The 26,120-nt window shown below is 38.7% G+C and overlaps 2 protein-coding genes across 2 annotated transcripts in view; both read right to left on the bottom strand.

The window, feature by feature from the left end:
* Positions 1-2,938: 2,938 nt before the first annotated feature.
* On the bottom strand, positions 2,939-21,106 carry LOC118241418. Its single transcript, XM_035526285.1, has 10 exons — positions 20,983-21,106; positions 20,710-20,821; positions 20,486-20,560; positions 20,262-20,365; positions 19,435-19,546; positions 19,211-19,285; positions 18,987-19,090; positions 3,530-3,641; positions 3,306-3,380; positions 2,939-3,186 (listed from the first exon to the last, which is right to left on the bottom strand). The coding sequence occupies exons 1-10, from the start codon at positions 21,056-21,058 to the stop codon at positions 3,078-3,080; spliced, it is 954 nt and encodes a 317-aa protein (XP_035382178.1). The 5' UTR covers positions 21,059-21,106; the 3' UTR covers positions 2,939-3,077.
* Positions 18,875-26,120, bottom strand: part of LOC118241419 — a 27,850-nt gene continuing 20,604 nt past the window's right edge. Inside the window, exon 8 of the mRNA XM_035526286.1 lies at positions 18,875-18,986. Coding sequence (XP_035382179.1) covers positions 18,982-18,986 — 5 coding nt within the window. The 3' untranslated portion in view covers positions 18,875-18,981. The remainder of the gene's footprint in view (positions 18,987-26,120) is intronic.

The following is a 26,120-nucleotide window of genomic DNA, read 5'->3' as shown; positions in this document are numbered from 1 at the left end:
AAGACAGGCAAGATAGCATTTCTCAGAACTGATTGTGTTAGTGAGTAATAATGGAACAGGGCATTAGTCATGGAAACACTCCTCTACACCCAGCAATAATGTGGAAGGGAAATGACATCATATTACACTCATTTTTTGCAAGGTAATGCTGCTTTATTGCTTAAGGACAACACTGCTTACAGTCATAATAAGCATGACTCTGACACTGAAGTAAAACTGTGTACTTATAATAATTCACAATACAATAAAGACCATAAAATGCACTTTAAAATGCTAAAGCATTAGTTTGAACATTTTTATTCCATAAAATATGTAAAAATGATCATAAACAATAGAAAGAGGAATAAAATAATTTGTCACATCCTTTGGACTTGTTTTGCAGCTCAGTCCTTGATCACTTTCAGACCTGTAAGATACATCGGGTCAGTTTCTGGATGCTTAAGTTGTATATATTTTCCAAGCTTACTCTATGTATATATTTATAACATTTTTTGAATGTTTGAAAGTAGCCACCCATGACAGCCTTGCACACTTTGTGTTAACCAGCTCTTAACCAGCTTCATTAGACAGCCAACTATGATGTTTTACCATCACTCTCACATATGCTGAGCACTTGTGGGTGAGGGACTAAAGTTCTGAATGAACCACTATTTTAAAATGACTTTAAGACAATGAAAAGCATAAATTCACTCAAGTGTGTCCAAACCTTTTACTGGTACTGCATATGTCGTGATTGAAATGTTTGATTATTTACATGCTGAGTTAGCCTGAGCATAACATATTATTTAATGGCAATTAATTGGTTTATACATGTGGGATAGTCAATGTGAATTCTTTATGTGAATAATGCATTTTGATTCATTATTACAATGTCTCAGTTCAACGTTATCAGTGATGAGTACATATTACATCCATGAGGGTGAGCACTGACATCACCACCAAAAGTATTTTCAGACTCAGCTGTGCCTAGACAGGATCTAGCGTAGCAGTTGAAGATGGTGTAGAGATTGAAGTTAGTACACTACCTTTCAGTTTCCTTGGAATCCAGCGTGCAGTAGGGTCGGAGCAGTATTTTTCAGTCTCAGAGAAAAATCTATAAAGATAAATGATATCAAAATGAGTTCTTTATTTTTCTGTGGTCTTTTAGAAAATGTTCTGAGGAGTAGTAAATGATGCATAATGTTAAGAGAATGTACAGGACAGCTTGGACACAAGGTGACAGGGCATTCTGGTGCTTGTATCCAATGAGTTTTATTCCAGATGGGATCATTGCTTTGGCGACTGCTTTACAGCATACAAGACCAACTTTAGCTGGTCTACGCACTGGAAGGAAAAAGAAAGAAAGAAAGAAAGAAAGAAAGAGTGTGACTCTCCAAATGTGCCATTGCATAATAATGAAAGTAAAATGTTATAAAGGGCAGTAACAAGTGTCAAAGTGTCTCTAATGTCTTCAGAATCCCTAATGTCTTCAGAAATGTTTCACTGATGTGTTGGCATATACTTACAGTTGGCAGACACAATGCCAATGCATCCAAAAATGGCCAGCAGCACAGCCAAAGTACATATTTTTTTATTCCAGCACAGCATGCTTCTCTTGGGAGATCAGGTGTGGACTCCAGGTGTCACAGTCAGAGTCGGAGATAGTTGATTGTGAGGATGCTTCACTTTTTATTGCCCAGCTTGATCGGGTTGCAAAATAAGAAGTGTGTCACCTGACAGCTTTGCATTTAAGGCAGTGCATCGCATCATGTCACTGTGTCACACCACATTACCGAAAAAGAGCTCACACCTCGAACCCCCACTGAGCCCCCACCAGCACATTCAGCAAAAACAAGCAGCCAACATGCTGTAGCTTGGTAATTGTGAAAAAACAACATGTAAACTAGGTGTCCAGTAACATACTGAAGCTAATGAGAAACCACCAGGCCTTCCCATTACTTGAAACCTATAAGAAAGTCCTACAGGGGGCCAGCATCACCGAGCAGAAATAAGACTTCTGTGTAATGCAGGAAGGCAACTTTTTGAATAGCACACATACCCTTCCGAATGGCTTATGCTTGAAATTTTTGATCTGAATTTTGTTTTGGCTTCTAAGCGGACAGATGAAGATAATTAGATATGTGTTCTGGTGTTTAGCATTTTCAGTGACATCGGGTATTCTTGTGGGAATCTCGAATGCACTCTAAATGAAAGCTAATTAAGCTTTTAGGATAGGAATGCTAACAGTATGGTCACACAAGCACTTGCTGTATAGCAATTTTGTCAGATAAACTTTTCTCATTATTAGAATTAATGTGGACAGTCAATCTAAAACATTTTTGTTCAGAAGAATCTAGTGCTAAAATGATTTACAGGAAGCAGTGGCTTAATAGTTTAATGCAGGTGTAACAGATGGGAAATGAAAGAACTGAATTTCCTTTTTACCCATTTCACATAAAATCCCGTACTAATTCACTAATAATTTTTTGGCCCCAGCCTGGCCCCCCAAGTTCAAATGGTCTATATCCGCTACTGCCCTTATGTACCTAACACCACAGGATAATATAAAAAGTTCATATTCTATAACCAGTCATAACTGGCCCAGTTATTCTGTGTATCCAGCCCTAGTCTATTAGTGTCCAGATAATGTTGTCTTCCCCTGGACAAGAACACTAATACAGCACTGCACACTGACAAATTAGATTAGATTTAAAAAGAAATATTGTCCATTTAATTTCACAACATTATTAAAAACTTGACAATATAAATTGTAAAAAAAATAAAACAAAAAAACCCACTTCTAATGTGTATTTTCAATAACCAAAAATAATTTCTATTTTAAAAAATGGTTACTAGATGGTACATGATCAAGTAATATTCAATCAAATAAATAAATATGAAAATTCTAATAAATAAATACTAAGTACAAGGAAACAGTAGAAATAAATACAATAATAAAATAAATTAATTCCTAAAATTCCCTGTAAATATTGTATATGTACCATTTAAATGTACACTTTTAAAATCGCTGCATCATTCACAAAAATTTAGGTGGAGACCAGTTATTGGCTGTCGCTGGCTGCTGATTTTTTGAGAATTTAACCTCTAACAGTTGAGGTGATCAGACGTGGTGACACAGGACGGCTTGGGGAGGATGAGGATGGTGAGGAAGGTGAGGATGGTGACAGTTTGTTCTTTTGAGCAAGCCTAAAAACGGAGGGAAAAAAATCACAAAAACATGATTGTCAAGGCAATTTTTAAAATATTTCAGTTTTGTTTAACATTTCCTTGTTAAAACATTTCCTTCTTGAAAGAACAAAACTTACCTAAGCTGCATAACTTTTTCCTTTACCCAGGGCTGTTGTGGATCAATACAGAAAAATCCGCTCTCAGTCTGAAAGCTGATAAAGGCCGAAAACAAGAAATGACAATGATGACTATCATTGTATGCGCACACAGTGTTTATTCTGTCTTTTTGAAATGGAATTTAAAGATGATCCATTTACAGATGCATGAGTGCTTTACTTGGCAAAAGCCTAATGGTCCTTACACGACAGCTCTGATGCATGGTAGATTCTCCCTTTGTAATGTGTATCCTATGATGGGCTCCTTCACCTTTGCTGTGGAGACCTTGACACAGCAGGGGTTAATCTTCTGTGCATCTAGATGAACAAATGGCCAAATCACATTAAGCACACCAATAAGCAAAAAGTAAATACTAATTCTTGAAGACACTCATTAGCCTTTTCCACAAATTTACTATAAACTATAAAATTTTACAACTGAGGCGAAATGACTGTGAAACCAATTGGTGCAGCCTACCCGTTATGGTCCAGGCGGTAAAAGCAATGATTACGATGATGGCCAGGCTTCTCATCACTGCTGTGTTGGTGTGCATTTTCTCTGCTGGTCTCTCTTGTGTCAGAATGAGCGACTGACTAATGATGGCCAAACCAACATCTTAAATAGCAGCAGAAAATGAGGAAGTCAAATTGCGAGGGCAGTGTCCACTCTTTCATAATAGCAAGTATTTGTGCTGCACTCTTTTGATTTTCGGTTCCGTTACCATATTTGGCTTTTCTGAGTTTCGGGTAGAAATGAGTTCATCGTTCGTGGTGCTTTACTTGAAGCTTAGAGTCTTTTAGTAATGTAGGAATAGCTAGGAAATGAAGTCCAATTGCAGTGCAATTTTATGATACAATTGGTTCTATATAATTCCCTGAAGCAAGGAATTTAATCACTTGTGGGGCAATAGGGCAAGTAGTTTTCCCTGATATATATATATATATATGTAATGTTTATATACACCTGTATACATCCTGTGTACATACACATACATTATAAAAATGCCAAACAAATCAGAACAGATGTAGTGATAGTATATACAATTCTGAAAACATTAGTTGTCATAGATGTGCATAGATCATTGATTCCTAAACAATGGAAACATCTAAAGGAAGGAGTATGAGAAATGAGGGAAATACCTTATGAAAGGTTAACACCAAGGTTGTGACCCCTTAGCTAGAGGAGATACTCAGGAATGACAAAAGTGACCTGAGTACTGAAGAGTGCAATCCTACAAAAACACCCTCAAAGTGTCAGGCCTCTAGTAGAAGGCCTGAGTGTGAAACAGATAAGATCTCCACGTCAGATCACAGAAATCACATTATTTTTATTGCATTCCAGAGATAGTCACACTACCAGATAAGATGAATTACTCAATGTTTTTGGGAAGGGGCACATGAATTATACCTGACCTCGCCCTGACCTTGGCTGTCTGTAACTATAGTACTTTTCATGAGTTGGCTTGTTTTAATTGTTATTAATATGACTAAAATTATCTTGTTTTACTGGAAAATATCAAGTACATTTATTTTGGTGATTGGTAGAAGAAAAAAATCTATTTGAGTGATAGAATTTCATGATGAAAGGCAAAATTCTACTCAAGTTACAGACATTTGTTGAGTATAAAGTGATGCAAACTGAAGGATTTCTATTTGGTTTAAATTTAGGTCCTTCCCACTGTGCTGCATAAGGAATGGAATCTTGTCCGTTTTCTGTGTTCCGATGTTGGGGTGACTGGTGGAAGGTATGAATGAGAGCTTTGGTCAGACCAATGAATGGAAGTGCTGAAGGTTTCTGACTCTCATTCACTAGGCTGTGTGCTCCTTTAGTTCCCATTTCATTTTTGTTTGGTCATGTTCACACATGGTTTACCCTTCTGTTACATAACAGGAAAGAGAAATCAGCATTTTCTCCTATGAAAATGCTGATACTACTGGGATAATCTAGGCATGAAACATTTCATAGTGACTAATGCCAGAATATGACTATTTTTCGACTATTATCCCAGAAAAGCCCCTGATTATGTTATGACCCTGTCTAGGCTGGGAGGATGTAACATAGGGTTTTGAGTACTACAACCATAGAAATGATTAATGGTATGAATAGCCAGACAAAGATGACAGCTTCTCTGGGAGACATCATAGGGCTTCTGAGTTGGGTAGATGTGCACATGGTAGACAGTCGCGAGCCAGGTGTAACCCATCTTGCTCAGGGGAATACTCAGCAGCAACCGTAACCGTAGCCAGGGTACGAGGGATTTATGATGACGAGGAAACGACATCTCGGTCCACATAGTGCTTTAGCAAATTGATATGACACATACGCGTCTTTTGTCTACGATCAGGGGTAGCCAAAACATAATTGGTAGGGGACAATCTTTTCTCTATCACATAGGGACCTGCAAAGCGTGCACTTAACATAGGCAAAAGGGCTAATACCTTTTCACCAATCTCAAATGATGGCCAACAGCTTTTTGGTCATAAATTGCCTTCATAGCTGCCTGAGAGTCATTAAGATTTCGTTTGGCTAGTTGTCTAACAAAGTGCAATCAATTATGTAATTTGGCAGTGAAATCCCAAAGGGGGACACTATTTTGGGGACTGGATGACAACCCTTGGTCATATAAAACCTTCAATGGACCATGCACTGTGCGTCCAAAAAGTAATGCATTAAGGCTGAATCCCAAAGAGTCTTGCACTGTGTCACGGATAGCAAAAAGGAGCAGAGGAACACCATCCCAATCTTTATCATACTCAGCCCAGTAAGACCTCAGCATATTTTTTAAAAGTCTGATGGAACCTTTCCAATGCACCCTGAGACTCGAGGTGATATGCACTGCAGAAGTGGTGTTGGATATTTAACTCATGTGTTACTTGGGCAAATAGGTTTGAGGTGAAATTAGTCCCTCTGTCAGATTGGATACATTTAGGTAGGCCAAAGGTTGTACAGAACTTAATCAATGCTTTAATCACAACTTTAGATTTAAGTGAATGAAGGGGGATCGCTTCTGGGTACCTAGTGGTGGTGCACATTAAAGTCAACAAGTAACGATGCCCTGCCCGTGTTTTTGGCAGGGGACCTACACAATCTATGAGAACTCGTGCAAAGAGTTTACTCACCACAGGAATTGGAACCAAAGGTGCAAGGGGAATAACCTAGTTTGGTTTCCCAACCAGTTGGCATGTATGACAAGACCAACAGTAGTTCACCAAGTCTTTTCATATTGACGGCCAAAATAAATGTCTCAAAATCTCCCGTGTGGTCTTTCACACACCCAGATAACCTGACAATGGGTGATCATGTGCTGAAAACAAAATATGGGCATGGTATTTAGTTGGTATCACTATTTCCGGCACTGTGTTCCACTCTTCACTATGCTCAGTCGAAGACCATTTTCGCATTAAAACTTCATTTTCAATGTAATACTCACTAGCATATCCTGTAGCTTTTTCTCCTTGTTTATCTGCGAGGGTGAAGCAATGTAAAAGGGTGCTGTTGGCTCGCTGAGCCACAGCCAGCTCCTTTTGTGATATGAGATCTGGCATCTCAGAATCAGGAACAATGCGCAGAACTTTCTTTGGGTGCTGCAAACACAAGTGCATCATGACCTACTGGCACATCGCACATGAATGTTCCTTTCAGGGGAACCACATCACAGAGTTTCCGTGCCTGAGCACAGGTCAAAACACAAGTAGGAAATGTGCCTAATGCCTCTTGTGCAGACTCACTAAGCTCCACAGGATTCTCTATTACCTCAGGCACAGGGAACACCATACCACCAGCTATGTAATTTACCTAAAATTAACGTTACACCACGGATGGGCAGTTCAGATTGTACTGCCACTTTAGCTGGCCCTGAATACACACTTGAGCATAGGTACAGATTATGTACAGGGAGCCTCATAATACTTAGTCCTACACACTGCACCAACAAATCATTACCACTGTGTGTGTCTGATGACAATGGCAACACACTTCCCAGTATCAGGGATACAGCAGCACCAGTATCCCTTAATCCCGTGATTGGCCATCGTCCCTTATCCTCATCAGTTAGAGAGACAGAGCCTTGGAAAATAAAGGGCTGAAAAGCAGGTTCTACACATTCAATTGTGTCTGAGGGTAGAACACTCATCGCATTAATTTTTTTAGCTGCTCTTGCTGCTTTGCGCTGTAGGGCCGAACAAGATGGCCTTTTTCATGACAATAAAAACACTCCCTTGTTTGCACCATGGGAGAGGAAACAGGTGCTCGTGGTGGTTTCAGGGTTTTGTGGGGACTAGGACAAGGCAGATTTGTAGTCTCACAGGTACACGGAGCAAACTCAGTTTTGTGAGTTAGAACAACTTCATCCAGCATAGTAGCAGCAGAAGTCACCGTGCTCGCTTTCTGTTCATTCAAGTAAACAACTGTTTCTGGGAGACAATTTTTAATCTCTTCAAGTAACATCAGCTATTTTGGCCAGTCGAATGTTTTCACGATACTTGCACTACACCACTTCTCAAATAAACAAGTTGATGCATGTTGGTGATTAGTCCTGGCATTCTAGAGACTGCAGGAATGCTACTATTCTTCTCTAATACTGCAGTCATTTCAACAACCTGCCTTTATATTCTATCTGGAACAGTGAAGTCATGGTGATGCATGCATTTGTTCCCTTATTAGCTTAATAGTTTGGAATGCATTGCAAACGTCTTTGTCAAATATGATGCACTGTGACACATTCTGTTGTGCTCATGTAAATTAGGTCTATCACTGATCTAAGTTGTTGATTAATCGTGAGCATTTTTGCTGTTTATTCTCTTCAGTTAGTCCTAGGTCCTCCCCCACACAGGGTGACTTCTGCACTGTTTATTCCATTACATCTTTACATGTGTAAAGTGCATACTCAAACCATATTAAAATGCGTGGACCTGACTTATGTGAAAATGTCCTTGTCAAAGGGAAATAGCTGACTCAGAAATTGACTTAACTCTGATTGGAGTGTGATCTCTATATTTTGATGTAATGTTTGCAGGTGAATAGCACATTTGATTGTAGTCTCAAATGTGGAATGGAAAACAATTAAGAATACTATAGTTGGAGTTTTAGGTGACTTCTTTAAGCTCCATTTTGCTCTTGTCTAAAGACATAAATGAGATGTAATGCAAAACCAACTGAATACACCCATCATTATCCCACCCTTTCCAAGAGCGTCACAGAACCTAGAGGCCGTCAGGTGCCAAGCTCCTCCCCAATTGATGTCATTTGTGTCAGCCATAATGTGTCAGCTTACTTTAGATAGATATTTAGGAGTCTAAATACTGAAGGTGCTGGGACCCTATTATTTTTTGGTAGGGTTTTTCTTATGATTCCACCCTTTAACCGGTTGTGCAGACCAATCTGTAAGACATACATACCTGTTTTTACAGGTGTAGGTGAGCTGGTGGTTGGAATGTCATGAACATGCCAGGCCTAAGGCTGAAAAGTTCATGTTCATGTTTTATCCATGAGTCCAATCAATATCTTGCAGACTATATGAGTGCTGACTATATGAGTATTATTAATAATACAATCATTTGAGGCGAGCATTCCGTGACAGGTCCCAGATTATGTTCCAAAAAGAAACATTAAAAATTCAGCTGTTATAGCACTACTTCACAACTGTTAAGACCGACAGTCCACTGCAATGGACATTTAAAGAAATGTTTTAAAATATATAACTGAGCCTTGTTTTAGAGTGCATTATAGACAAAAAAAGAGATTATTTTATTTTTCCCATCACTAGAAGATAATTTGGATCTGAAAGGGGTAATTAAAAAAAAAACCTTACAGAATTATTTAGTATTATTGAATTCTTTTTCCCCCTCTGAAACCTTGACTATCATTTTGCATACATATAACGTAGCTAGTAATCAGTCTAAGGGGACTCAAACCATTGTAAATTGTAGTCATAAAACAAAAATAAATGCCTGGGCCCTCATTTAGAATAGAACACAAAAGAAAAATCTAATTTATGTCTACAGTGTCTACAGTGGAGAAGAACTGTACCTGGTCTTAGAGGTGAAACTCTTTGATGCTACTATACATGTATCAATCGGTATAAACTCGAAATATTCTATAAATCTTAAAGTAAAGACAAAACCAAATTAGCATTTCTCAGAAGTGATTCAGAGCATCATGGAAACACTCCTCCTCTACACCCAGTAATATGGTGGAAGGGAAATGAGAAATTATATTACACTCATTTTTTGAAAGGTAATGCTGCTTTATTGCTTAAGGACAACACTGCTTACAGTCATAATAAACATGACTCTGACACTGAAGTAAAAATTTTGTACTTATAATAATTCACACTATAAGAATTACCATAACATACATACTAACATGCTAAAGTATTAGTTTGAATGAATATGTTTTACTCCATAAAATATGTAAAAAGTATCATAATTGAAAGAAGAATAAAATAATTTGTCACATCCTTTTGGACTTGTTTTGCATTTTCAGTCCTTTATCTCTTTGAGACCTGTAAGATACATCAGATTAGTATCTGAATGCTTATTTTGTATATATTTTCCAAGCTTACTATATTATGTATATATTTATAAAAAATATTGACTGCTTTAGACTTTAGATGCTTCAAAGTTGCCACCTGATGACAGCCTTGCCCACTCTGTGTTAACCCACTCTTAACCAGTTTCATGAAGCAGCAAATTTATGATGTTTTACCATCAGGACAATGAAAAGCATAAATTCACTCAAGTGTGTCCAAACCTTTTACTGGTACTGCATATGTCGTGATTGAAATGTTTGATTCATTTGACAAATTTCCAATGTGGCTAATGTATTTTGATTCATTATTACAATGTCAGGTTTTCAGCATCAGTTCAACGTTATCAGTGATGAGTACATATTACACCCATGAGGGTGAGCACTGACATCACCACCAAAAGTATTTTCAGACTCAGCTGTGCCTAGACAGGATCTAGCGTAGCAGTTGAAGATGGTGTAGAGATTGAAGTTAGTGCACTACCTTTCATTTTCCTTGGAATCCAGCGTGCAGTAGGGTCGGAGCAGTATTTTTCAGTCTCAGAGAAAAATCTATAAAGACAAATGATATCAAAATGAGTTCTTTATTTTTCTGTGGTCTTTTAGAAAGTTTTCTGAGGAGTAGTAAATGATGCATAATGTTAAGAGAATGTACAGGACAGCTTGGACACAAGGTGACAGGGCATTCTGGTGCTTGTATCCAATGAGTTTTATTCCAGATGGGATCATTGCTTTGGAGACTGCTTTACAGCATACAAGACCAACTTTAGCTGGTCTACGTACTGGAAGGAAAAAGAAAGAAAGAAAGAAAGAAAGAGAAAGAGAAAGAGAGAAAGAGAGAGAGAGAGTGGGAGAGAGACAGATAATGTTACTTTCCTAATGTGTCATTAAAATGAGAGTAATATGCCATAAAAGGTAACAGTATAGTAACTGTGAAGATAGGCATGCAAAAAAAAGCTCAACAGTTTCTGGTCCATTACAGGTATCATGGATAGTTTTGCGTGGATATTAAGGTCCTTCACACTGACTAAAGCCAAACAATTTAAGCATGTAAAACCCACCGCTGGTTTGGTCACAACGCAAACAAGACATGTTATCAATACAGCACATGCACAAACCAGGAGAATAACTACTTTCAAAATCCCCATGAGACACAAATGTTCACTGAATAAATACTGAATACCACATTTTACTTTAAATTCACAATTCCATTACATTTTGTTCACGGACAGTATACGCTACACATGGCTTTCTTGATTTATGTGAATTCACAAATATTGCCTTTTTAGTATCTTCAGAGATGTTCCACTGATGTGTTGGAATATACTTACAGTTGCCAGACGCAATGCCAATGCATCCACAAATAGCCAGCAGCACAGCCAAAGTGCATAACTTTTTATTCCAGCACAACATGCTTCTCTGGGGAGATCAGGTCTGAAATCTAGGTGTCACGGTTAGAGTTGGATTTCTTTGGTTGTGAGAATCCTCCACTTTTTATTGCCCAGCTTGATTAGCTTGCAAAATAAGAAGTGCGTCACAAAACTTGACAGCCTTGCATCGCATCATGTCACTGTGTCACACCACATTACCGTAAAAGGGCTCACACCTTGAACCCACACTGAGCCCCCATCAGCACATTCAGCAAAAACAAGCAGTCAACATGCAGGAGCTTGGTAATTGTGAAAAACCAACATGTAAACTAGGTGTCCAGTAACATAGTGAAGCTAATGAGAAAACGCCAGGCCTTCCTATTGCCGCTGCCTTCCTATTACGGGGGACCAGTAGGACTTCTGTGTAATGCAGGAAGGCATATTTTTGAGTTGCACACCTTCCCTTTTGAAAGGTTTGTACTTTGATTGACTTGATTTTTATGCTTTTTTTTTATGCTTCTAGATATGGGTAGTGGTTTTTAACATTTTCTGTCACATCAGGTATTCTTTTGGGAATCTTCAGTGTAACCTAAATGACAGCTAATTAAACATTTAGGATAGGAATACTGACAGTGTGGTCACACAAGCCCTCACTATTGCAATTTTGTCAACTATTCACATTTTTAAATTTCTTTTCTCAACATTAATTTGGCCATTCTGAAGGCAATCATTTAAAAACATTTTTGTGTAGATGAATCTGGTGCTAACATGATTGGCATTGGCATTGGCATTTACTTGCACATGCATTATGCGAACATACATTATTTTTAGTGTAGTTTTGTTTGGATAATGCTGCTCTCTCCAAAAACAAGAGCCCTGTTACAGCACTGCATCAAGTTAAATCAGATTTACTCTTCAATCACCAACAGGTAATCAACAGCAAGAATATTTTTAAAAGTAATTTGTACAACATGCTTTTATAACAATTTAATCTTAAAGTCTTCTTTTTGAAGTCACTGGAATAACTAAACAGTGAAATTGTACTTTTTATTTTAAAAAGGTAAGTAAATGGGTGTATATTTGATTTTATGGTCAATTAACTCGCAACTCTGCACAGATTGTTCAGTAACATAAGATACTGTAATGCTGGAAGGCTAGGCAGGATGCAAGAGGAGCACAGTGACATTTATTAGCACACAACATACAACAACGTAGCACACAGGCTAACGGAAGGTTAAACACTGACAAACATCCACGACTAAACAAGACTTATATACACTTACGATAATGACAAACACACACACACACACAAACAAACAAACACACATACAGAGACATCTGGGAGGAGGGGCCGTACCGTGACAGATACGTCAAGTGACTGATTTGACTGATTTTACATCCAGGTCTGAAAAAATCATAATTAGCTGTAGATGTAATGAGATGGAGGTTCAACATTTGGGCATTTTTTTGGGTATATTGTGCATTCCTAAAAATCAAGGCAAAAAAAATAAGGGGTATTTTGGATTGGTGCAGAGCCAACAGCTTTTCACCTCTAAAGCTGACAAAAAGTTTTTAATCTTTGGTATACCTGCATAATATTGTGTATATATATATATATATATATATATATATATATATATATATATATATATATATATATATATATATATATATATATAAATATAATATCTCTCTAATATTTGAGTCTCAGATGTAGAATAGGAGTTGGGGCTGGTAAAGGGATTGAGGTTAGCCTGCTACCTTAAAGCTTCCTTTGGATCCGATATGCGAGATGGAGATAGACGTGCCATTAACTACTTTTCTCGTAGCGTCTGACATTTTCCTGATATTATTTAACATAGTATAAATGTAAAGATATAGAACATAGACTGTACATACTATGGACTGTACATCACCATTGATTCCCATTGTGAATTTTCTTAAGCAGCTCCCATGTCGGCCATCTTGGGATAGGGTGGCCAGACATCCGGCTTTAGGATGGACGGTCATTTTTTCAGCTGCCAGTCCTCCATCTGGTACAAAGCCAGGATGGACGTCTAATATTCCTCCTTTTGGAGTGAACTAGATAATATCAATCAAAAATGAAAAGTTTATTTGTCATTCTCACCTACAAGTAAAAAGAAACACCTTGTATTTAATTGTTTAACAGTGGCATCGTAGCATGCAGAATGTCCATCCCGCCCTCTAAAAGCTAGTCAGTTAGGAAGAGCTCATAGCGCAACACTGTGAAAATGCTAAAAAGAAAAAAAGTCTTACAGTTCTGCATGGTCAGCACAGCACCCTTTCGTTTTCGAAGAGCATAAAAGGTGCTTTCTGAGCATGCTTTCTGTACAGTATGCTAATGTGACGTAGACATTAGCAGCAAAAGAAAAGGCGCTATTGAATGGCATGCTGATACAGATAAACAAAGCACAATGGGAAGACAGCAGGTACAGGATCACTGGCATTGTTTTTATTGCTCCTCTGTCACAGCTTAATGACAAAATATCTGCTGCTGAACTCTGCAAAGTATATCATGTAGTGAAGCGCCATAACTCTTACAGACGTGTGGCCTGTGGCATTAAAATGAATGATTTAGGATGAGTCCTCTGTTGATAAAGGTGTTACCAATACTTTTTGTTATAGAATTCTAATTAGTTTTTTTCAACTCTAATATATAGTTTATGGTTTTCATTCTGTGTGTTGTAGTTAGTATTATGCCCCTGGTATTATTAATTATTATACATTCTTATACATTAGCTAGTGATCTATGATCATCCATAATCAGTAAACATGTGCCTTCATCTCCATCAATTGCGTTCTGGAATGAAACTCATAATTTCTTCATCGCAAACATATCTTAGCAACTAAGATAGCAAACTATGATATGTAATGTCAGCAAGCTAGGTTAGATAAATAAGATGAGTTATTTATGGGGTTTTTTAATTGTAAGGTTGTGTTATTAACTGTTAGAACCACTAGGTAGTACGTGCACTGTTTCTCATGTTCTTTGCTGTGATGTTGCTTCCGTAAATTCACTACTGTTTTATTTCCTGAAAGTAAGCCATGCTAATTTCATCTTTGTAAATAATTCATGTTAATCCTTGGAAAACATCAAACATCCAGCAATGTATTGTACCCAAGTACCACAGGGCCAGGAGCAGGACACACAAACCTCGTTCAATAAAGACAGACATTTATTAGACAAACACGAATGATAAACACAATGGCACTCACATACGACAGTCAGCATGAACATGAAAAACGTCTTTAACAGCAGCCTTTCAAGCGTATCACTTGGACTTTGTAGTCTGCCACCGCTTGAAAGTTTGTCCATCTTAGCCATGATTTTCAATTTCAGGTGAGCAGCTTGAGTTTGGTGCATAGACTTATTGGGTCTTGGATCTCAAGTTAGGGGTGTGGGGATGATGATCTCTCCCTTCTGACCTGTTGTCCTGGCTCACCCTTGCCGTAGCATATGTGCTGTTCCTCATCATTCTGAAGTTGTGATAACAGTTGTTACATGCAGGTATTGGAACACTGAGCTACTAGTTGTTAGTCTAGATTTTGGGTTTCGAAGCATCCATTGTTCCCACATCCTCTGCATATACCCACTCATACTGGGATTGCTTGTGTAGTAGCACTCCAACAGACCTCTATTCTTAACTCTCATCCACGAGTGTCTTGTATTTGTCCCAGTAGCCCACTTTACCTCAGATTGCCCTGGTCCCCCCAACATCTGACACAGTCTGTGTTGATCCAGGCATCATCCAAGCCGGTATTACTCTCTTATTGCAAACTGTCATTGTTAATGAGGTAGGCGGGCAGCATTAAGGGTCTTGCCTAAGGGACCATGCTGGAGACGCCCTGGATGGGATGTAAACCCCCGACCTCCTGTACCAAATTCAGTGGTGTAATATATTTAAATAATATGCAGTTCTTGGGAAAAACAGAGTGCACACCAAAATTTTGTCAAGACAAGGAAACTCGCAATGCATGGAGGGTTTCTTTGCAAATCCAGCACTCTGAGACTGTACACTAAGTGGAAGGATGGGGTCCAAGGACTAGTGAGCATCAGAGCCACTATCCAGGATGAAACAAGATCCAGAAATACACCAGAATGATGGCCTCAAGTGATGAAGTGCTTATTGAGTACCGCAGACAGCAGAAACCTGAGGAGGATGGAAAATAGGAGGATAGAAAAGGCTGGGTTGAAAGACACAGAGGCACTAATCATGGCAGCACAGGAACAAGCTCTGAATATGATATCAGTAGCGGCTGGGACCTACTACACCAAGCAGGACCCCAGATGCAGGCTGTGCAAAGATGCGTCTGTGCAAAGAGACAATCCAGCACATAACAGCAGGAGGCAAGATGCTAGCAAGCAGGGCATAGAACAGAAACATCTGTCAAGTCAAAGTCAAATGTATTTATATAGTATTCTTTACAGCAGCTGATGTTACAAAGCAGCTTTACACATGTCTGCGTCCAAGCCCCCCAGGAGTGGTGGGAGGATTAGCCATGGCATCTTAGACGAGTTGAGGCTCAGTAACATGACATCAGAGGTAAGTTTACTTTGGCAGAAAGAGAGTATAGATTATTAGGCATGTCCAGGTTTGAGGGCGTGTAAATGACTAAAATGTGCAAAGATGGATTCCGGCAGATGTAGCTTTGACAGCAGATCTAAATTATAGTGCCAGAAGGAAACACAGGCATGAGGGCACCCTGGAATATCAGTACTCTGCTGCTCTCAGTCAATAAACTTGAGTGACAAAAGAGAGGTGAAGTGACAGCATCATAACATCCCAGTTAATGCACATGGACTCTAAATGCACATGGACCTCCTACACCTTTACATAAGATCAAAAGTAGTTAATAAAATGACTGATGGTTTTTAGCCTCAAATATTGAGACTATGTCTGAGTCTCAAACATTTACAATAAGGTTATTCCAAAGTGTGCAAACTTTATAGGAAAAGGTTCTGTGCCCTGCAGTAGATTTTCTTATACTTGATACTAGTAAAGAGCTTGCACCTTTTGATCTAAGCAGATGTGGTGGGTCATAATGCACTAGGAGTTCGCTAAGGTACTATGGGGCAAGACCATTCAATGCTTTGTAGGTCATTAGAAGTATTTTATAAACAATACAGAATTTTACTGGGAACCAATGTAAGATAGGAGCAATGTGATCAAATTTTCAAATTTTCTAGTGCTAGTGAGAACTCTGGCTGCTGCATTTTGAACTAGCTGTAGCTTGTTTAGACAATGTTTAGTCCAATCTTGAAGTGATAAATGCATGGACTAGTTTTTCTGCATCATGTGAGGAGAGTGTGTTCCTAATCTTTGCAATGTTCCTGAGGTGTAGAAAGATGGTTTTAGGAATATTATTTATAAGCTTCAAACGAGAGACTGGGATCCATAATCACTCCAAGATCTTTAACTGTTAAAAAATATGTGATTGGGAGACCACTGAGGTTTATTAAGTTACTAGAGAGTGAGGCCCTAGCTGTCTGTGGGCTTAATAGAAGTACTTCTGTTTTGTCAGGATTAATGAGAGAAAGTTTCTCAACAACCAGTGTTTGATGTCCTTTATGCATTCCTCAGTAATACTAAGCTGATATATGTCCTCTGGTTTGGCTGAGCATCATCAGTGTAGCAGTAGAAACTAGCACAGTGTATAAATATAATGTCACCTAGAGGTAGCATATTAAAAGAAAAAAGCAGAAGCCATAGAACAGATCCTTGCTAACCTTGTTGTATGCCGAAAAGTCTCTGTTTATGTTAACAAACTGGTAGCACTCGGCTAGATAAGCTTTAAACCAGGAAAGGGCTATTACCCTAATCCCAACAACATTTTCGATTCTGTCTAGTAAAATGTTGTGATGTATAGTGTCAAATACTGCCCTCAGATCAAGCAATATAAGCAAAGGGACATAACCCTGGTAAGAAGCCTGGTAAGACACCATCCATGTTCAATCTTTTGAGTGTTCTGTTTTAAATTGCGAATGGGATCATTCTCATTTTTTGTCCCTAATTCTTTTATTATGAAGTGGAGCAACGTCATTGATTGTGCAGCAAAATACTGATTCTTAGTGTTCAGTCATTTGATCAAGTTCTGCGGGGTTTGAGGGCATCCCAGTCACATGAGAATTCTGGGAGATTCACAATAAATCTAGATGCAGTGGCTGATGTGAGTGTGCATCTAGTGTGGTAGTGAGGCAAGGTTACTAAATTGTGGCTCTATGTCTACACCGTATATCAGTACTAAATCAAGCGTATGTCCACCAGAGTGTGTGAGTTTTTATACATTGGGTGAAACCCCTTTATTTTAATATAGAGCAAAAAGCCGATCTCAGAGGGTCTTGGGCACTATCAAAGTGAATATTGAAATCACCAACAATAATGGCTCCTTCTACTTGAGTGACTAGACTAGAGAGGGAATCTGCAAACTCATTAATAAATTATGAATAGGGTCCTGGTGGCCTGTAAATGCCAATTAGAGGAAGAGGCTACATTGGCTACAATGGCTACATTGTTTATGCTAATAAAAATAATTTCAATGGACTCGAAATTATAACCAGCTTTCTGGTTTAAGCCTAATGTGTCAGTATAAATAAATGCAATGCCAGTTAGATGATGGTGGTGAACATAGTTGTAGACAGAAGGACACGCTTCATTTACATTAAATTTATGGTAAATTTTAAGGTACTCAATTTGTAATCACAAGGTTGCTGATTGAAGCCCCACCACTGCCAAGTTGCCACTGTTGGGCTCCCTGAGCAATTGCTCAAGTTGTACTCAGTCATAATTGTAAGTTGCTTTAGATAAAAGTGTCACTAAATGCCATAGATGTAATGATCTCTGAGGACTTTAGATGTTAAGGATCTAACATTTAGTAATCCTAGCTTTAGTTCAAATGTGCAGTCACTGTGAGTCAGTTACTTTAATACTATTTAGGTTAAAAAGACATGTTTTTCTTGATTTTCTGCTTAGCTCAGGGAACAGACACAGTGTCAATATGGTGCACCTTGGACCACTTTGTCTGCTGCCTGATACTTGTTTGTGCCAAGTACAGGCTGGAATTTCCAAGGTCTAAGTAGCATACGCCCCCAAAGGTAGTGGACAACAACCATGCTAAGATCCTGTGGGACTTCCAGATACAGACAGACAAGATGGTAATGGCTAACCAACTGAACATAGTTGTGGTGGATAAACAGCAGAGGAGGGCTGTAGTGATAGATCAGAAACAAGAAAAATGAAAAGATGAGAAATACCAAGGGATGAAAGAAGAGCTAGAAAAGATGTGAAGGGTGAAGGAAACTGTTGTTTCCATGGTAATTGGAGCACTAGGGGCTGTGACCTTCAAACTGGGAGAATGGATCCAACAGATCTCAGGAACAATATCTGAGATCTCCATCCAAAAGAGTGCATTTAGGCTAACAGTTAAGACTCTCAAGCTCCCAGGCCTCAATCTTGAAGGAAAAAATGACCTCCCAGAGGAGTATGTATGAAACTCAGATCTTCATATGCAGTTTGTGAATAGATTGGTGGATCTTACATCATGTACCTCACACCACAGGATAATACGAAAAAGTTCATATTTTATGACGAGTCATAATTGGCCCAGTTATCCTGTGTGTCCAGCTTAAACATATGCATTTTAAATCACTGCATTTATTTTTTTTTTACTTTTATTATTCACAAAAATTTATGTGGAGAGCAGTTATTGGTTGTCGCTGGCTGACGACCTTTTGTTTGAGAATTTAACCTCTAACAGTTGAGGTGATCAGACGTGGTGACACAGGACGGCTTGGGGAGGATGAGGATGGTGAGGAAGGTGAGGATGGTGACAGTTTGTTCTTTTGAGCAAGCCTAAAAACGGAGGGAAAAAAATCACAAAAACATGATTGTCAAGGCAATTTTTTAAAATATTTGAGTTTTGTTTAACATTTCCTTGTTAAAACATTTCCTTCTTGAAAAAACAAGACTTACCTAAGCTCCATAACTTTTTCCTTTACCCAGGGCTGTTGTGGATCAATACAGAAAAATCCGCTCTCAGTCTGAAAGCTGATAAAGGCCGAAAACAAGAAATGACAATGATGACTATCATTGTATGCGCACACAGTGTTTATTCTGTCTTTTTGAAATGGAATTTAAAGATGATCCATTTACAGATGCATGAGTGCTTTACTTGGCAAAAGCCTAATGGTCCTTACACGACAGCTCTGATGCATGGTAGATTCTCCCTTTGTAATGTGTATCCTATGATGGGCTCCTTCACCTTTGCTGTGGAGACCTTGACACAGCAGGGGTTAATCTTCTGTGCATCTAGATGAACAAATGGCCAAATCACATTAAGCACACCAATAAGCAAAAAGTAAGTACTAATTCTTTAAGACACTCATTAGCCTTTCCCCACAAATTTACTATAAACTATAAAATTTTACAACTGTGTTTCGTACTGTGTTAGGTACTGCTCTTATGTACCTAACACCACAGGATAATATAAAAAGTGAATATTCTATAACCAGTCATAACTGGCCCAGTTATTCTGTGTATCCAGCCCTAGTCTATTAGTGTCCAGATAATGTTGTCTTCCCCTGGACAAGAACACTAATACAGCACTGCACACTGACAAATTAGATTAGATAAAAAAAAAATATTGTCCATTTAATTTCACAACATTATTAAAAACTTGATAATATAAATTGTAAAAAAAATAAAACAAAAAACCCACTTCTAATGTGTACTTTTCAATAACCAAAAATAATTTCTATTTTAAAAAATTGTTACTAGATGGTACATGATCAAGTAATATTTAATCAAATAAATAAATATGAAAGTTCTAATAAATAAACACTAAGTACAAGGAAACAGTAGAAATGAATACAATAATAAAATAAATTAATTCCTAAAATTCCCTGTAAATATTGTATATGTACCATTTAAATGTACACTTTTAAAATCGCTGCATCATTCACAAAAATTTAGGTGGAGACCAGTTATTGGCTGTCGCTGGCTGCTGATTTTTTGAGAATTTAACCTCTAACAGTTGAGGTGATCAGACATGGTGACACAGGACGGCTTGGGGAGGATGAGGATGGTGAGGAAGGTGAGGATGGTGACAGTTTGTTCTTTTGAGCAAGCCTAAAAACGGAGGGAAAAAAATCACAAAAACATGATTGTCAAGGCAATTTTTTAAAATATTTGAGTTTTGTTTAACATTTCCTTGTTAAAACATTTCCTTCTTGAAAAAACAAGACTTACCTAAGCTCCATAACTTTTTCCTTTACCCAGGGCTGTTGTGGATCAATACAGAAAAATCCGCTCTCAGTCTGAAAGCTGATAAAGGCCGAAAACAAGAAATGACAATGATGACTATCATTGTATGCGCACGCAGTGTTTATTCTGTCTTTTTGAAATGGAATTTAAAGATGATCCATTTACAGATGCATGAGTGCTTTACTTGGCAAAAGCCTAATGGTCCTTACACGACAGCTCTGATGCATGATAGATTCTCCCTTTGTAATGTGTATCCTATGATGGGCTCCTTCACCTTTGCTGTGCAGACCTTGACACAGCAGGGGTTAATCTTCTGTGCATCTAGATGAACAAATGGCCAAATCACATTAAGCACACCAATAAGCAAAAAGTAAATACTAATTCTTTAAGACACTCATTAGCCTTTCCCCACAAATTTACTATAAACTATAAAATTTTACAACTGAGGCGAAATGACTGTGAAACCAATTGGTGCAGCCTACCCGTTATGGTCCAGGCGGTAAAAGCAATGATTACGATGATGGCCAGGCTTCTCATCACTGCTGTGTTGGTGTGCATTTTCTCTGCTGGTCTCTCTTGTGTCAGAATGAGCGACTGACTAATGATGGCCAAACCAACATCTTAAATAGCAGCAGAAAATGAGGAAGTCAAATTGCAAGGGCAGTGTCCACTCTTTCATAATAGCAAGTATTTGTGCTGCACTCTTTTGATTTTCGGTTCCGTTACCGTATTTGGCTTTTCTGAGTTTCGGGTAGAAATGAGTTCATCGTTCGTGGTGCTAGTAATGTAGGAATAGCTAGGAAATCAAGTCCAATTGCAGTGCAATTTTATGATACAATTGGTTCTATATAATTCCCTGAAGCAAGGAATTTAATCACTTGTGGGGCAATAGGGCAAGTAATTTTCCCTGAATCATTTTATTATGTATTTATAGCTGTTCTTTTCATATATATATATATATGTGTAATGTTTATATACACCTGTATACATCCTGTGTACATACATACCTGTATACATCCTGTGTACATACACATACATTATAAAAATGCCCAACAAATCAGAACAGATGTAGTGATAGTATATACAATTCTGAAAACATTAGTTGTCATAGATGTGCATAGATCATTGATTCCTAAACAATGGAAACATCTAAAGGAAGGAGTATGAGAAATGAGGGAAATACCATATGAAAGGTTAACACCAAGGTTGTGACCCCTTAGCTAGAGGAGATACTCAGGAATAACAAAAGTGACCTGAGTACTGAAGAGTGCAATCCTACAAAAACACCCTCAAAGTGTCAGGCCTCTAGTAGAAGGCCTGAGTGTGAAACAGATAAGATCTCCACGTCAGATCACAGAAATCACATTATTTTTATTGCATTCCAGAGATAGTCACACTACCAGATAAGATGAATTACTCAATGTTTTTGGGAAGGGGCACATGAATTATACCTGACCTCGCCCTGATCTTGGCTGTCTGTAACTATAGTACTTTTCATGAGTTGGCTTGTTTTAATTGTTATTAATATGACTGTAAAATTATCTGGTTTTACTGGAAAAAGATCAAGTACATTTATTTTGGTGATTGGTAGAAGAAAAAAATCTATTTGAGTGATAGAATTTCATGATGAAAGGCAAAATTCTACTCAAGTTACAGACATTTGTTGAGTATAAAGTGATGCAAACTGAAGGATTTCTATTTGGTTTAAATTTAGGTCCTTCCCACTGTGCTGCATAAGGAATGGAATCTTGTCCGTTTTCTGTGTTCCGATGTTGGGGTGACTGGTGGAAGGTATGAATGAGAGCTTTGGTCAGACCAAAAAATGGAAGTGCTGAAGGTTTCTGACTCTCATTCGCTAGGCTGTGTGCTCCTTTAGTTCCCATTTCATTTTTTTTTGGTCATGTTCACACATGGTTTACCCTTCTGTTACATAACAGGAAAGAGAGATCAGTATTTTCTCCTATGAAAATGCTGATACTACTGAGGTAATCTAGGAATGAAACATTTCATAGTGACTAATGCCAGAATATGACTATTTTTCGACTAATAGTCAGGCTGTAACATAGGGTTTTGAGAACTACAACCATAGAAATGATTAATGGTATGAATAGCCAGACAAAGATGACAGCTTCTCTGGGAGACATCATAGGGCTTCTGAGTTGGGTAGATGTGCACATGGTAGACAGTCGCGAGCCAGGTGTAACCCATCTTGCTCAGGGGAATACTCAGCAGCAACCGTAACCGTAGCCAGGGTACGAGGGATTTATGATGACGAGGAAACGACATCTCGATCCACATAGTGCTTTAGCAAATTGATATGACACATACGCGTCTTTTGTCTATGATCAGGGGTAGCCAAAACATAATTGGTAGGGGACAATCTTTTCTCTATCACATAGGGACCTGCAAAGCATGCACTTAACATAGGCAAAAGGGCTAATACCTTTTCACCAATCTCAAATGATGGCCAACAGCTTTTTGGTCATAAATTGCCTTCATAGCTGCCTGAGAGTCATTAAGATTTCGTTTGGCTAGTTGTCTAACAAAGTGCAATCAATTATGTAATTTGGCAGTGAAATCCCAAAGGGGGACACTATTTTGGGGACTGGATGACAACCCTTGGTCATATAAAACCTTCAATGGACCATGCACTGTGCGTCCAAAAAGTAATGCATTAAGGCTGAATCCCAAAGAGTCTTGCACTGTGTCACGGATAGCAAAAAGGAGCAGAGGAACACCATCCCAATCTTTATCATACTCAGCCCAGTAAGACCTCAGCATATTTTTTAAAAGTCTGATGGAACCTTTCCAATGCACCCTGAGACTCGAGGTGATATGCACTGCAGAAGTGGTGTTGGATATTTAACTCATGTGTTACTTGGGCAAATAGGTTTGAGGTGAAATTAGTCCCTCTGTCAGATTGGATACATTTAGGTAGGCCAAAGGTTGTACAGAACTTAATCAATGCTTTAATCACAACTTTAGATTTAAGTGAATGAAGGGGGATCGCTTCTGGGTACCTAGTGGTGGTGCACATTAAAGTCAACAAGTAACGATGCCCTGCCCGTGTTTTTGGCAGGGGACCTACACAATCTATGAGAACTTGTGCAAAGAGTTTACTCACCACAGGAATTGGAACCAAAGGTGCAAGGGGAATAACCTAGTTTGGTTTCCCAACCAGTTGGCATGTATGACAAGACCAACAGTAGTTCACCAAGTCTTTTCATATTGACGGCCAAAATAAATGTCTCAAAATCTCCCGTGTGGTCTTTCACACACCCAGATAACCTGACAATGGGTGATCATGTGCTGAAAACAAAATATGGGCATGGTATTTAGTTGGTATCACTATTTCCGGCACTGTGTTCCACTCTTCACTATGCTCAGTCGAAGACCATTTTCGCATTAAAACTTCATTTTCAATGTAATACTCACTAGCATATCCTGTAGCTTTTTCTCCTTGTTTATCTGCGAGGGTGAAGCAATGTAAAAGGGTGCTGTTGGCTCGCTGAGCCACAGCCAGCTCCTTTTGTGATATGAGATCTGGCATCTCAGAATCAGGAACAATGCGCAGAACTTTCTTTGGGTGCTGCAAACACAAGTGCATCATGACCTACTGGCACATCGCACATGAATGTTCCTTTCAGGGGAACCACATCACAGAGTTTCCGTGCCTGAGCACAGGTCAAAACACAAGTAGGAAATGTGCCTAATGCCTCTTGTGCAGACTCACTAAGCTCCACAGGATTCTCTATTACCTCAGGCACAGGGAACACCATACCACCAGCTATGTAATTTACCTAAAATTAACGTTACACCACGGATGGGCAGTTCAGATTGTACTGCCACTTTAGCTGGCCCTGAATACACACTTGAGCATAGGTACAGATTATGTACAGGGAGCCTCATAATACTTAGTCCTACACACTGCACCAACAAATCATTACCACTGTGTGTGTCTGATGACAATGGCAACACACTTCCCAGTATCAGGGATACAGCAGCACCAGTATCCCTTAATCCCGTGATTGGCCATCGTCCCTTATCCTCATCAGTTAGAGAGACAGAGCCTTGGAAAATAAAGGGCTGAAAAGCAGGTTCTACACATTCAATTGTGTCTGAGGGTAGAACACTCATCGCATTAATTTTTTTAGCTGCTCTTGCTGCTTTGCGCTGTAGGGCCGAACAAGATGGCCTTTTTCATGACAATAAAAACACTCCCTTGTTTGCACCATGGGAGAGGAAACAGGTGCTCGTGGTGGTTTCAGGGTTTTGTGGGGACTAGGACAAGGCAGATTTGTAGTCTCACAGGTACACGGAGCAAACTCAGTTTTGTGAGTTAGAACAACTTCATCCAGCATAGTAGCAGCAGAAGTCACCGTGCTCGCTTTCTGTTCATTCAAGTAAACAACTGTTTCTGGGAGACAATTTTTAATCTCTTCAAGTAACATCAGCTATTTTGGCCAGTCGAATGTTTTCACGATACTTGCACTACACCACTTCTCAAATAAACAAGTTGATGCATGTTGGTGATTAGTCCTGGCATTCTAGAGACTGCAGGAATGCTACTATTCTTCTCTAATACTGCAGTCATTTCAACAACCTGCCTTTATATTCTATCTGGAACAGTGAAGTCATGGTGATGCATGCATTTGTTCCCTTATTAGCTTAATAGTTTGGAATGCATTGCAAACGTCTTTGTCAAATATGATGCACTGTGACACATTCTGTTGTGCTCATGTAAATTAGGTCTATCACTGATCTAAGTTGTTGATTAATCGTGAGCATTTTTGCTGTTTATTCTCTTCAGTTAGTCCTAGGTCCTCCCCCACACAGGGTGACTTCTGCACTGTTTATTCCATTACATCTTTACATGTGTAAAGTGCATACTCAAACCATATTAAAATGCGTGGACCTGACTTATGTGAAAATGTCCTTGTCAAAGGGAAATAGCTGACTCAGAAATTGACTTAACTCTGATTGGAGTGTGATCTCTATATTTTGATGTAATGTTTGCAGGTGAATAGCACATTTGATTGTAGTCTCAAATGTGGAATGGAAAACAATTAAGAATACTATAGTTGGAGTTTTAGGTGACTTCTTTAAGCTCCATTTTGCTCTTGTCTAAAGACATAAATGAGATGTAATGCAAAACCAACTGAATACACCCATCATTATCCCACCCTTTCCAAGAGCGTCACAGAACCTAGAGGCCGTCAGGTGCCAAGCTCCTCCCCAATTGATGTCATTTGTGTCAGCCATAATGTGTCAGCTTACTTTAGATAGATATTTAGGAGTCTAAATACTGAAGGTGCTGGGACCCTATTATTTTTTGGTAGGGTTTTTCTTATGATTCCACCCTTTAACCGGTTGTGCAGACCAATCTGTAAGACATACATACCTGTTTTTACAGGTGTAGGTGAGCTGGTGGTTGGAATGTCATGAACATGCCAGGCCTAAGGCTGAAAAGTTCATGTTCATGTTTTATCCATGAGTCCAATCAATATCTTGCAGACTATATGAGTGCTGACTATATGAGTATTATTAATAATACAATCATTTGAGGCGAGCATTCCGTGACAGGTCCCAGATTATGTTCCAAAAAGAAACATTAAAAATT

The sequence above is a fragment of the Electrophorus electricus genome, chromosome 5, assembly GCF_013358815.1.
Source record: "Electrophorus electricus isolate fEleEle1 chromosome 5, fEleEle1.pri, whole genome shotgun sequence".
Taxonomy (NCBI): domain Eukaryota; kingdom Metazoa; phylum Chordata; class Actinopteri; order Gymnotiformes; family Gymnotidae; genus Electrophorus; species Electrophorus electricus.
This window is presented reverse-complemented; position numbering and strand designations above follow the sequence as displayed.